Source organism: Octopus bimaculoides, chromosome 4 (genome assembly GCF_046866305.1).
Source record: "Octopus bimaculoides isolate indiv1 chromosome 4, ASM4686630v1, whole genome shotgun sequence".
Taxonomy (NCBI): Eukaryota; Metazoa; Mollusca; class Cephalopoda; order Octopoda; family Octopodidae; genus Octopus; species Octopus bimaculoides.
The window spans coordinates 19,673,591-19,688,590 of NC_142931.1; the positions used below are offsets into that span (position 1 = coordinate 19,673,591).

The window sequence follows — 15,000 nt, forward strand, 5'->3', positions numbered from 1 at the left end:
TAACACCAGAGCTTCTCATAAGAAACATTGCAAGGATAGTTATTAGTAATAAAATAGGCTCGGTATTTTAATAATTCAATAAGGCTTATATGGACAAGGGGTTCATTGAATCAATGATGAGGTCACAGTATAGTGATGATATAAATAATAAAGTGTGTTATTGAGGTGATAATCTGTGTTCAAATAATGCTAAAATTGGATTTTTGTTCATCACTCTGAAACAATAAGATAAATCCTAGTAAAATATTTGATTAGATTCAGTTAACAATACACCTCTTACTTGCGTAAAGGAGCCTTGCAATTAGGCCAAAAGAAATCCCTTTTATTTTGTCTTTTTTCTTTTAAATAAGTGTAACAAAATTAGAAAGATATTAGTGAAAGGAGACGGTAATTGTCAAACTACTTTATTTATTCAATGGCCAATGTAATTTATTTGCTCTTGTCTAAGAATACAATTCAACACTACAATCTATTGAGACAGATGAGAAGATTTGCCAAAGGCAAACTATATAAAATTATATAGAAAAACAGTAGATACTGAGAGAACTAGTGATGTTCTGTTGTCGGCAAAAAGTAATACAAATAGTTCAAACAGTGAAATATGTTTTATGCCTTGAGGAAAAGAAGTTTAATGTTTTAGGCAGAAATGTTTGTTGGAGAGAAAAGAAATGTTAGCTGGTGATGGTGGGTGGGTCGGTGGGGGGTAATATAAGCTTAGTGAGATTAGTGAGAGAAAGAAAGAGGAAGAGGTAACAAGTGTTAAGTGTGAACGAATGAGAGAAAGAGAAGAGAGAGAGAGGGGGAGAAAATAAAAAGGAATGCGAGTGGATTTGAAAATTATTGAGAAAATGGAGAAAGAAATACAGGAAAATGCTATACAGATATACAAACATACATTTGCATATATGTGTGTGATTGTGTGTGTCTAAAGAGAGTGAAACATCTACACTCATGCATTTACGTCTGCATTTGCAAATACATGCAAATATATAGATAAAAGATAATGGTTTCAAATTTTGGCACAAGGCCAGCAAGTTCAGGGGTGGTGGCTAGTCAATTATATTGACTCCAGTGCCCTACTGGTACTTGTACTTGTTTTATCAACCTGAAAGGATGAAAGGCAAATTCAGCCTTGGTGGAATTTGAACTCAGAATGTAAAGATGGACAAAATGCTGCTAAGCATTCTGTCTAGTATGCTAACAATTCTGTCAACTCACCAGCAAACAAAATATACAAACACCCATATACATACATAGACACACACACATACAAACACATGCACAAATTTCTGACACATGCATGCACAAACATGCCTAGATATCTACAGATTGTTTTGATGTTATTGTGAACATCATAGTAATGATGTTTAGCAGAATAACATACAACAAAAGGAATCTCTCTGACAGATCAACAGCGCATGCAGATTTATGCTGCATGTTATGCAAGAATCACACCCATCAGAAGCAAAATTCTGTTTGAGGATGAACAAGTCTCAATACTCTATATCATTATTACTAATATATACTCCAGACAATTTAATCTTCCTCTGACTTTCCTTCAAACACTAATAGCCTCATCATCAATACATCTTGTATTTTTAATAAATATTTTTTCCCCTTAAGCTGCACAAACCCATCTACCCTTGTCATCCCACCATCTTTACTTGTAGTTGCCCAACTGAACTCTTTTGTAGCTACTTTGATAAACTCATGCCACTTCTTGCATGTAGAGGGGCCTTACTGTATGTAGAGGGGCCTTGCTGACCCCTCTACATACAGAAACACTAATCATGCCCTTCATCTTCTCAACCCTTTTTCTGTCTCTCCTTGACACATACAATTAATCACCTCAGGAGTAAAATCTCTGTACAATGTTATCACCCACAATGATGGGCAATTAACTCTTAAACATTTTTTCCCCTTGACCTCCACTCTTAACCGAAACTAGTATATCATTCCTCTTGGGCAAGTTGAACTCATGCTTACCCTAAACTCTATTTGCTTCTCTGATGAGTTCTATCAGCAAACTTTTACAATGATCATAGGTACTAAAATGAGCTCAAACCACATTAGCTGTATCGGATCTCAGATTTTTGCCCAGTTCAGCAGACCTACCTCTAAATTCTATGGCCATTACATTGACAACTGCAGCAGTGCTACATCACTCCCCATTAATGAATTTACTACTTTCATTTCTATTCAGATTTAGAATTTACTTCATCATCTCTAATACCAGTTATCTTCCCCAGTATCACTCTCATTATAAATATGTTCATTATAAACTTACAGACTCATATTCCTATCTTAACTCTTTCTCCTCTCATCCAAATCACATTAGAATTCCCATCCTATTCATGCAATTTCTGTGACCTCTATGACTAAATAGTAAATACTGGAAGTATTTTTCAAATCCAATGAAATACATCACTTTTTTCCTTGCAAAGACTTATCCTGTGGTGTTAATTGTCTCCACATACCAGTGAATCCAGCCTATTGACAAAACATTTGTAATTTTGTTCAAGAAATACTGCAAGGCATTTTTTTCTGATGCTGTAAAGATTCAGTCAGCTCATTGTTTACATTATTTACATTGGACGGATATGTGTCCTCATCCAATATAAATAATGTACAGAATTTCTCATCTCTAAAATATAGAACAGCACATTGTTTTATGTGCATATTTTGATAAGGATTGTTATCAAAAGGTTTTTGTGTTAAATTTCTTAACAGAATAATTTTGCCTACAACAAATAATTTCACAAAATTCCAAACATAAGATATATATTGATGCAAAAGTACCTTTACAAGGAAAATATTCAAATTTAGAAGTAGTTATAAATGAATATAATCATCTAGAGAATGAAATCGCTTAGAAAGTTAATAAAAGTTATATAAGATACATTTCAGTTTCAGGTAGAGATCTTCCTATTGTTTATGTAAAGTTTATAATGAAGCTAATTAGTAAGGAGCATAATGTCTAGCAACCTTTTAATGATTTATTGCATTACCAGGCTGAAGGCTACACAAATTACTGGCACACATACTCTTCTCATTTACTAACTGTCGACAAAAATCATAGGTATGAGGAGTATAGAAAATAGTTGAAAATTAATGTCTTGCTTGTTTCAGTTGCGAAGGAGCTTACTGTAGCCAGAGGGATAGCATAAAGTTAAGAATGTGTTCATCTAAGAAATAATTCTAAATAGTTACAATAGCTTGAATGCAGTCCACGATTAAGATACTAAATATGAATATTTATTTGTCAACAATAACTAAATTGGTATAAGATATTCATCAACAAGATCACATTACTGGGAACAAATGAACACACACACACACACACACAATCATTTCTTTTTTTCTTGGTACACTCTTCAGTGCATACACCCACACACACATACACATGCATTCTTTTGGCAGAAGTTACAGAGTGACTCCAAGGATGGGAGTTTCGTGCATTAGCACTTATTAAACTGGTTTCAAATTATGAACATTGCATTTATATAGACTGATTAAAATGATAAATATAATTCTCTGGGTTGTTCCTGAATGAATTATAAAAATGATGACACGATAATATGAATAATGCATATTTTTTCAAATAGTTTGTCCACTGCTTTTCCTCTTCCCAGGCTACAGGCCCACACCCCCAACACCCATACTGTTAGGATTGGCACTCTCAACGTCGGCACGCTGAAAGGTAGATCTGGTGAAATTGTTGAGATGCTTGAACGGAGATGCGTAGATATGTGCTGCATCCAGGAAGTAAGATGGAGAGGAGGTTCTGCAAGGTTCCTCACAGGCAAAGAACACAGGTACAAGATTTTCTGGGCAGGGAACACTGACGGGGTCGGGGGCGTAGGAATACTTCTAGCGGAGAAATGGGTGGATAAGGTAATCGAGGTCGTTAGAGTAAGTGACAGAGTACTTAAGATCAGACTAGTGCTTCATCATAGATTAGCTACTGTCATCTCAGCCTATGCACCTCAACCTGGGCTACCAGATGGTCTGAAAGACCAATTCTATGACACCCTCTTGCAAACTACCTCGTCGACGAGTGACAGGGACCTTCTCTTTGTGGCTGGAGACTTCAACGGTCATGTCGGACGTCGTGCTGGGGGCTTCCATGGCATACATGGAGGCTATGGCTTCGGTTCCCGCAACGAGGAGGGAACCAGACTGCTGGAGTTCTGTGATGCAACCAATCTTATGGTCTGCAATACCAACTTCAGGAAACCTGCCAGTCACCTAGTCACCTACCGCTCCGGCAGACACTCTAGCCAAATCGACTACATCCTCGCCAGAAATAGGGAAAGAGGGCGGCTTATAAATGCCAAAACCTACCCTGGCGAAGAATGTACCCCACAACATAGATTAGTAGTTAGCGACTTTGGGATCAAGGCAAAATGGGTGCCCAGAATTAGACAGGCTTGGAGAAGAAGGGTGTGGAAGCTTAAAGACCCTGCAAACGGACAGAGACTTAGAGACAAGTTACTTGAAGCATTTAACGAAATAGAAGGGGATATAGCATCATACAACGTGGAAGACAATTGGAGATTTCTGCGGGACAACCTGTTGAAAGCCACCGACCAGATTTGTGGGTGGTGTAAGGTCCCCTCCCAACCCAGAGTAACGTGGTGGTGGAACAAGGAGGTAGACAGGGCTATTAGACAAAAGAAACAAGCTTGGAAGGACTGGAAGAACGGTGGTAGCAGGGAATTGTACCAATGTGCCAGAAGGGAGGCTAGGCGACAGGTTTATTTAGCCAGAGGGGAAGCAGATAAGGAAAGATTTGCCAATGTTCTGCGCCGTGAGGACCAAAGACTCGAGGTATTTCGGGTTGCAAGACAGTGTAGGAGAGAGAATAGTGATGTTGTAGGAGAGAAATGTGTTCGCATGGATGATGGTACGCTTGCATTAAATGAGGATGCAAAGAAAGAGGTCTGGAGATGCCACTACGATAGATTGCTTAATAAAGAGAATGAATGGGAGAAAGAGAGCCTGCCTTATGTCGACCCAATAGAGGGACCAGCTATCCGAGTTGATAGTACCAGGGTAGATAAAGCAATTAAGAGTATGAAGACCGGGAAAGCCCCCGGCCCATCAGGAATCACTGCAGAGATGCTCAAAATATCTGGCAGTGTTGGCTATAGCCTAGTCACCCGTATTACGAACCAGGTGATACACGAAGGAGTCATACCCTATGACTGGTGTAGCAGCATCATAGTCAACTGCTACAAAGGTAAAGGGGACGCTTTAGATACAAATAATTACAGAGGCATCAAGCTGTTAGATCAGGTTATGAAAGTTACAGAGAGGGTCATAGCCCAACTAATTAGGGAGCGAATCAATTTAGATGAGATGCAGTTTGGGTTCGTGCCAGGTAAAAGCACTACTGATGCCTTATTTCTAGTGAGACAGTTGCAAGAGAAATACCTAGCCAAGGATAAACCTCTGTACCTGGCTTTCGTTGACATGGAGAAAGCCTTTGACAGGGTCCCCCGATCCCTTATCTGGTGGTCAATGAGGAAACTTGGGATAGAAGAATGGCTAGTGAGAGCTGTGCGAGCCATGTACAGAGATGCGGCCAGTAAGGTGAGGGTTGGAAATGAGTACAGCAATGAATTCCGGGTAGAGGTAGGGGTTCACCAAGGTTCCGTCCTCAGCCCCCTATTATTTACCATAGTACTCCAGGCAATCACAGAGGAGTTCAAGACAGGTTGCCCCTGGGAGCTCCTCTATGCTGATGACCTTGCCCTAATTGCGGAGTCACTATCAGAACTAGAGGAGAAGTTTCAGGTGTGGAAGCAAGGTCTAGAATTGAAGGGCCTTAGAGTCAACCTAGCTAAAACCAAAATCCTAATAAGTAGGAAGGTAGATAAAACACAAACCCCTTCAGGTAGATGGCCCTGCTCAGTATGTAGAAAAGGAGTAGGTAGTAACTCTATAAGATGTACCCGGTGCAAGCTATGGACACATAAGAGGTGCAGCAACATCAAAGGCAGGTTAACTAGCAAGTTAGTTTTTGTTTGTGGCAGATGTTCAGGTGCAATAAAGACTGCAAACAAACAGGAAACAACTTCTATCTCATTCCAGGGTGAAAAACTAGAGGTAGTCGATAGCTTCCGCTATCTGGGCGACCAAGTTAGTAGTGGGGGTGGGTGCGCTGAAAGTGTAGCTGCTAGAATAAGAATAGCCTGGGCAAAGTTTAGAGAGCTCTTACCCCTGCTGGCGACAAAGGGACTCTCACTCAGAGTAAAAGGCAGACTGTATGACGCATGCGTACGAACAACCATGCTACATGGCAGTGAAACATGGGCTGTAACTGCTGAGGACATACGTAAGCTCGCAAGGAATGAAGCCAGTATGCTCCGTTGGATGTGTAATGTCAATGTGAATACCCGTCAGAGTGTAAGTATCTTGAGAGAAAAGCTGAACATTAGAAGCATCAGTTGTGGCGTGCAAGAGAGACGATTGCGCTGGTATGGACATGTGGTGAGAATGGAGGAGGATAGCTGCGTGAAAAAGTGCCACACCCTAACAGTTGAGGGAACCCGTGGAAGAGGTAGGCCCAGGAAGACCTGGGCTGAGGTGGTGAGGCAAGACCTTCGTACATTGGGCCTCACCGAGGCGATGACTACGGACCGAGACCTTTGGAAATGGGCTGTGCGTGAGAAGACCCGGCAAGCCAAGTAAGATCGTTGCCAGTGCCCCTGGACTGGTTCTTGTGCGGGTGGCACATGAGATGCACCATTTTGAGCGTGGCCGTTGCCAGTACCGCCTGACTGGCTCCTGTAGGATTTTCGAGCGAGATCGTTGCCAGTGCCCCTGGACTGGCTTGTGCGGGTGGCACATAAAAGACACCATTTCGAGCGTGGCCGTTTTCGTGCGGGTGACACGTAAAAGCACCCACTACACTCTCTGAGTGGTTGGCGTTAGGAAGGGCATCCAGCTGTAGAAACTCTGCCAAATCAGACTGGAGCCTGGTGTTGCCATCCGGTTTCACCAGTCCTCAGTCAAATCGTCCAACCCATGCTAGCATGGAAAGCGGACGTTAAACGATGATGATGATTAAATAGTTCAATAAAGGATAAATGAACAAAGAAGCTAAATTAAAATATGGCGAAAAGAAAGAATATATATGCACTCATATATGTACATACATACACATACATAAATGTACCAATATATATGTGCATGCATATAAACATAATATGTACATGTATAAAAAACAAATACACATGTATATATACATATATATACACATGCACATTTGAAAGCATATGCATTAATTTTGTAACCATGTAATTGTTTTTACAATTTATTCTAGAATAATCTTGAGAATTACATATCATTTTAACCAGTCTATATAAGTGTAATGGCCATAATTTGAAATCTTCTTGTTAAGTGCCAATGTGTGAAACTCTTGACCATTGAATCACTTGATAACTTCTGCTGATTAAATAACAAAAAGTATATATATATATATATATATATATACAAAAAGCACACATATATATATATATATATATATATATATATATTCATGTTTGGAGTTTTATTTTCCTGTTTGTATCACCGTATGTATGTAGTATGTATGTATGTGCATGTGTACAAACCTATGTATGCATGTATGTATGTATGTATTGCAGTTTATGCAAGGCTAGTTAAATAACATTTATGAGACACGAAACTTATTTCATATCAGCAAGTGAAGAGAACAAAAGAAAGAGTGAGGAAAAAATGAAAATCAATTTAAAAATAAACATTAAAAAATATACATTTAAATACAATGACAATCATTAAAAGAAATTATTAATTGCAGTATTAACATTATTTTATATGTTAATGAAAACACGTTTATTTATGGCATGGTGTAATCAGTGAAAAATCTTATTGTCTTTAAATGCCATCATAATTACCTAATGGTTTCTATTCACCTGGAATAGTAAAAGATTTAGCACACACACACATGTATACACACACACATGTATATACACACACACACACACATATATGTATATATACACATATATGTGTGTGTGTGTGTATATATAGAAATATATATATATATATATATGTGCATTTATAAATATATGTATGTATATATATGTATATATATATATAATATACATACATATACATGTTTGTATGCATGCGTATATATATAGATATATAGATAGATAGATGCACACACACATATATATGTATGTATGTGTATGCATCTGTGTGTGTGTGTGTGTGTGTGTGTGTGTGTGTGTGTGTGTGTGTGTGTGTGTGATAGCGTTAATACTACATTTAATAATATCCTTCTTGATTATTATTCAACACAGAACATACAAAATGTAATAACAACATAAACATACTTTGTAAATTTTATGCTGTTGTTTGACTTTGTCCAAATCTGACCAAATGAGAGGTTCTGCAATCGATGCTTCACTTGTATCAAGCCAGTAAGTGACAGCAGATGAGGTTTCTTGGAACTGCTTTAATAATCCTTCAACTTCAGTAAGTTGTTGTGTTCTGCAGGAGATCGACGCTTGCAGTGCAGAATGTCGCTTGTTCAGACTAGCCAACGTGCTCTGAACTTTGTTCTTCTCCACACTGTCAGTGCTATGTTTTGCAATCTGTCCACCAATACCACGGAGATTCGAGAGTTTCTTCTGCTGTGCTCCGAATTCTTTTATTAATTCCTTTAAATCATATGAAAAAGTTGAAGATAACATGAATTAAATAATTTATTAAAATATAAATTAATAAAGACATATTCCTACATACATATACATACATATAGATATATGCAGCTGGCTAGCTAGCTAGATTAGTACATACATATATACATACATACATACATACATACATATGTGTTTATATATAAGCATGTATGTACACTAGGTATATGTATATACATATACCAATGCACAGACACACACACACACATGCACATAGACATTAATATAAGTAAACAAGTATAGAAAATACAAAATTAAATGTTATTAACTTCAACAAAGAGGAACAATAAAACAGGCAACATGTTTGTACATGCTGAATAATTTCATAAAGTTATTTGTTGACCTGGCCTGCTAAGTCCTACCCCTAACAAACAAACAAACAAATAAACAAACAAAGAGAAAACAAAATCTCTGTTTTTGTTCAAAGCAATTGGTTTCCTGTGATTAATCAACAACAACAGCAGGGGAGACTGGCTTTGCTGGTGTCTTAGGAAAAATATTGAAACAACTATTGGTTAGACGTAGACAGACTAAAAAAAGAATACATTTGTAAGTACATAAATTAATTCTCTTTGGTGTTGGGTGCACATTGATACACGGTTATACACTCAAGAAGTGGTGTACGTGCATGTGTGAATAAGTATATGTGTACATACGTATGGAAATATATATGTGTGTTTGAGCGTGTGCATGTCTATGTCGTGTGTATGTAACTGTGTGAGATTGATTAATGTACTAAGTCTTTAATGGGAATTATTGAAGATTGTTAGTTTGGAGGGCAAAAAGTAGATAAATGTGAAAGAAGTTGGAGATTTGGGAAAGAAGAAATGGTAAAACAGTAAAAAAAGAAAAAAATGTTTTTAGTTAAGGTGCCTGAGGAATGAGAAGGCAATGAGGATGATGAGATGGCAGTACATTGATGGGTGCAATAAAGTAGATTTTTTTTGGTAAAAACATCAAAGTTAGCAGATTGACATCTGAGTGTTGAATGTACTTCCAGAAAAGAAAGACAGAAAGAGAGAGAGAGAGGGGGTGAGTAGGAGGAAGTGAGAAGAGGAGAGTGAGTGAGAAAGAGAGAGTGAGAAGGAGAGGGAGAAACAAAAAGAGAGAAATGCAGAGAGAAGGGAAGAGGAGAACAAGAAAGAAAGAGAGAGATGGGGATGGGGTGGAATGAAGAATACAAATCACCATTGGGTGTTTAATTAGAGTACTAACGAATAAAAGTTGTTGATTTAGTCCCAGGTCATCTCTGACAGAGCAAACATTTGGCTGTGGGAGGGTGTCTGTAGGTGTTTATATTGGCAGAGACATTAAAACATTGGACATAGGGTTTTACAGTATTTCTTCCAATTTGCTGCAATCTGAGTTCTAATTTTGTCATGTTCAACTTTGACTTACATCCTTTTGGGGCCAATAAAAAAAAGTACCAATCCCAGGTAGGCAGAATAGTAAAACTTTTCAAACCAAATGCCTTGCAGTACATGTTCTTTGTATTCTGATTTCAAATCCTATCAAAATCAACTTTGCCCATCATCCTTTTAGGATCAATAAAGAAAGCAGCAAGGCTGTAGATTAAACCTGGGATTAACCCTGTAGATTAACCCTAGGATTCATAAAGCCAGTTACTTGGTTTTCATGGTGTGTAAATGATCAAGATCACAACAATCCTTCCGAGTTTCATTTTTGTATTTGGTTTGCAAGATTCTTTATGTGAATCTGTGTGTTGAAACAAATTTCATTGTGTCTAAAAAGATTCATCATGCCAATATAATTAACACACACACTGGTTCAATTCCACTCATTTATAATTATTAGTTGTTAATATTGGCATAATGACCATCCCTACACACAACAAAGTCTCTCTGAATGAGATGCCAAAAATGAGTAGCAGCAAAGTGTGGGTACAGTACTCTTTCCCTCCAGCTGCTGTATCCAGGTTGTAATCCTTGGTCAGAGAGAGTTAGAGTTGGGCTGGTGTCTGTCTCTGCTTGTAATGACATAGGGTCATACATTGCAATATTTGTTCTGGCTCTTTGTGTTCTGAGTTCAAATCCCACCATGGCCTACTTGAGTGATAGATTTAATTTAACCTAGTTTCAACACTGTCACCTGGTACCTTGGCAGTCTTTAGCAAAGTCTACTAGGTTTCAAGCATTTGAATCAGGTTTCCAATTTAAGGACACCTTCTTTCCTCCCACAAGTCTTAGAGGTCCTGTAATATATTATGGGTATTACCTTCCTTCTGAATAAAAGATGAAAAAAGTCCAAATGACAAGGTATAACCTATAGATCTGTTATATTGATTTAGATATACCATGCCTCCATCTTGCAAAGAATCATACTGCATATGCAGTATCTGATTTGGTTGCTATTTCTAGTTGGTTAAGCAACCATGTAGAGGCTCCTTTACTGGGTCATGGTGTTATAGATGTGTCTATTTGTTTGAAGCTGACTGTGCATTTGCTGACAAGAAGTGTGTTACTGCAGCAATAAATTTAATTCTTTTTACTCCATGTAAGCCCAAGTGCTCTTTCCATTTTAGGATTTTGTTTGTGTTATAATGGCAATATGGACTTTGTGAAACCAGTGATGAAGTAAAGTGCACAATTTTATTTGTTGTTTATTGTGGTTAGTTGTGAGAATATTGGGACCCCATGCAGGAGTGTTTAATCTATAGAGGATCTAACCACATATATACACAACAAATATATTTTTGTTGGCTAAATATAAGTGTATTCTTAGTAATGTATGTGCATCAATTTGCTTTCCTTACCATGTCTTATACATGTGTTGTGCATGTTGTGGACATATATATATATCCTCTTGTATTTTAGTGGAGGTGTTTTATACATTCTAGTATCCAAAACATGTCTTCTGTGTGTGATACATACAAACATACATACACTACATGCATACATCACATCCTACATATATACATACATTACATTACATACACACATACATGCCATATACATATATTACATACATACTACATACACACACATACTGATATACATGTATACACACATACATAAATACATACATTACATACACCCATATACATAGGTACCTACACACACACACATACCTACATGCAAGCACACATGCATATATATGTACACAATATGTATAACAGATGGGCTGTAGAAAGACTGGTGCGTAAAATAAGGTTTGTTGTTATTGCTTTAGTGCCAGATCAGTCCTGACACAGCAGATCTATTATCAAGGCATTAATTTTTCAGCTATAAGGTCATATCTGGGATTATATTATTTAGTGTGAATTGTTTTTTTATGACAGAAAGGTGTGATTTAAAAGAAATTTGACTGTTATTTCTAGCAGATAAGGGTACCATATAGAGGATCTTTTAAAAAAGGTAAATCAGAGAAATAAATTTGATGGAGAAAAATCCATCATAGTGTTTATAGTAAAAAGGGTGACATTTACATGTGTGTGAGTGTGTGTGAGTGTGTGTGTGTATGTGTGTGTGCGTGTGTGTGTGTGAGAATGACTTGGAAATATTTATGTGCTGATGTGTGTATGTGTATGCATTACTTCATATGTATGCTTGTATGTGTGTGTGTGTGTGTGTGTGTGTGTGTGTGTGTGTGTGTGTGTGTGTACATGTGTGTCAGTTTGTAAAATTGAGAACATCACATGCATGTGTGCATTTATGTACACGTGCATGTACAGTTGAGAATATCAAATGTGTGTGTATGAGCACCACATGTAAGTGTGAGTGCATGTGCATGTATGTGTGCACACATACATGTGTGTGTGTGTGTGTGTGTGTGTGTGTGTGTGTGTGTGCATGTGTGAAGTTGATAACAATCATAGGTGTGTGTGTATATATGTAAACTTGAGAACATCATGTGGGTGTGTATGCATGTATGTGTAAAGTTGAGAACATCATATGAATGTGTGTATGTGTACATGAGTGTGTGTGTGTGTGTGTGTGTGTGTGTGTGTATGTGTGTGTGTGTGTCTGTAAACTTGAGAATATCATATGTATGTATGTGTTTGTAAGAGTATAAAATTGAGAACATCACATGTGCCATCAATTAGGTGTGTCACCTAGCAACCAATATCTATTGATAGGTGTCATATTTTTGGTAAAAATCTCCCGAAATATTCAGCAAGAAAATATCTAAATAATAGATGCATTTTATGAAAGCCATTCACAAACTCTCTCTCTCTCTCTCTCACACACACACAATCTCCCTATCCTTCTGTATCTCTCTCTTTCTCTTTGTCACTCTCTATCTTTTTTTTCCTTCACTTTCACATAGTTAGGCAAATTAAGATGGTAGTTCAAGTCTATGGTACGATAAGCCATATTACTTCAATTTAGAAGTTTATCAAGTGATTATTGATTACATGTGATTAGTTATTACATTTACAGTGATATCTTCTATTAATTTCTTTAATATAATTTAGTCATTTGAGTCATTTTGGAATAATAACGATGATTTACACAGCCATTAAGAAATAACAACTTGTGTAAAGTGCTAGAAAAATCCCTCTCAGCATATGTATATTCAAATATTTACAGTTCTCTTGTGGTTAAGAAGCTTGGTTTGTAATTACATGGATTTGGCTTCAGTGTCACAATTGCCCAAGGTACCACCCTTGGGCAACTGTCTTCCAATTTAGCTCCAGGCTGATCAGTGCCTTGTGATTGAATTTTGTAGACACATGTGATATTTTCAACTTTACACACACATAAACACAGTCATGCTTAAATATATATATTATTATAATGTATATTTATATATTCGATTTTTGATAATTTGGGAATGATATAAAGTTATTTTGATCGATTGGAATGTTTCAATTTATTTCTCCTTTTGCCTTGATGTCACCTGAGCACTTTCAGCTGCAATCCTATTTTTAAAAAAATTTTTGTGCTTCGGTTTAATGAAGTTATAAAATTATCCTCATATATATATACACAAACACAGTTATGCCTTTATATATACATATATATATATATATATATATATATATATATACATGCACACACATATACATACACACACTTCTATGTATGGCAGCAGCTGACAGAAACGTTAGCACGCCGAAATGCTTAGCGGTATTTCGTCTGCCGCTACGTTCTGAGTTCAAATTCCGCCATGGTCGACTTTGCCTTTCATCCTTTTGGGGTCAAATAAGTACCAGTTATGCACTGGGGTAGATATAATCGACTTAATCCATTTGTCTGTCCTTGTTCGTCCCCAGTGTGTGTAGTAAAGAAATAACACATACTTGTATGTATGTAATAATTTAGAAGTGTGTGTATATCTTTGTCACTAACATCACATAACTGGCACCCGTGCCAGTGGCATGTCAAAAGCACCTATTACACTCTCAGAGTGGTTGGCATTAGGAAGGGCATCCAGCTGTAGAAACCATGCCAAATCAGATTGGAACTTGGTGTAGCGCCTCAGTTTACCAGTTTCAGTTTAACTGTTCAACCCATGAAAGCATAGAAAGCGAACAGTAAATGATGATAATGATGATGATGATGATGACGACGAGAATGATATGGTGGTGTTGATGATGATGATGATGACCACTTGACTGGTATTGGGTTATTTGCATTCCTGTAATGTAGCAGTTCAGCAAAAAAAAAACTAACAGAATAAGTACCAGACTTTAAACAGAAATACTGGGATTGAATTTTGTTTTTTAAACTAAAACCCTTCAAGCAGGCTGTTGCCATCAGTAATTTCTCAGGGTAGGCAGTTGGTGACCTTTATGTAGTAAAACACACAAAACAATAAGCGAAACACAGGTGCATGACTGAGTTGAAGGTGGATTTACTTCTGCCTTTGTAGCACATAAAGAAAACACTGTTGTAGGAGTATGTTCAGCACGTGTACCACAGCAGTACTATGTGTAGCTTAAATACAGAAATTGAAAAGCAGGAGTGAATTATGCCTAGCTAATCTACAAAAAAATAAAATAATTTGCATTTTATGCATAGTAATCAGATTAACATTCATAATTTTTATTGGATTAGGGGCATATTTTGCCATAAAAGGAAAATTTTGCTATCTATTTTATTCAAGATTGGCACTGCCTACCTTGCCTACCTAGGTGGCACGTCCTGCCTTCAAGGTATGCACTAGCATGACTGCAGTCCAATGTTGGAAACAAGTAAAAGACACACACTAGGAATTTCCTTCAGTACCTGTTTTTGAAGAACATTTTATTGTTTTGGTTTGTATTTTGAACAAGAGACACAATTGGCCAGTATCAGCCACCTGA

The 15,000-nt window shown here is 37.2% G+C and overlaps 1 protein-coding gene across 9 annotated transcripts in view; it reads right to left on the reverse strand.

Annotated features, from left to right (window-relative positions):
- LOC106881484 (muscle-specific protein 300 kDa) overlaps positions 1–15,000 on the reverse strand; it is an 815,448-nt gene that overhangs the window by 184,238 nt on the left and 616,210 nt on the right. For all 9 annotated transcript variants that reach the window (XM_089350452.1, XM_014931925.3, XM_089350453.1 and 6 more), the window contains one exon: positions 8,367–8,693. In XM_089350452.1, the coding sequence (XP_089206578.1) occupies positions 8,367–8,693 (327 nt within the window). The remainder of the gene's footprint in view (positions 1–8,366; positions 8,694–15,000) is intronic.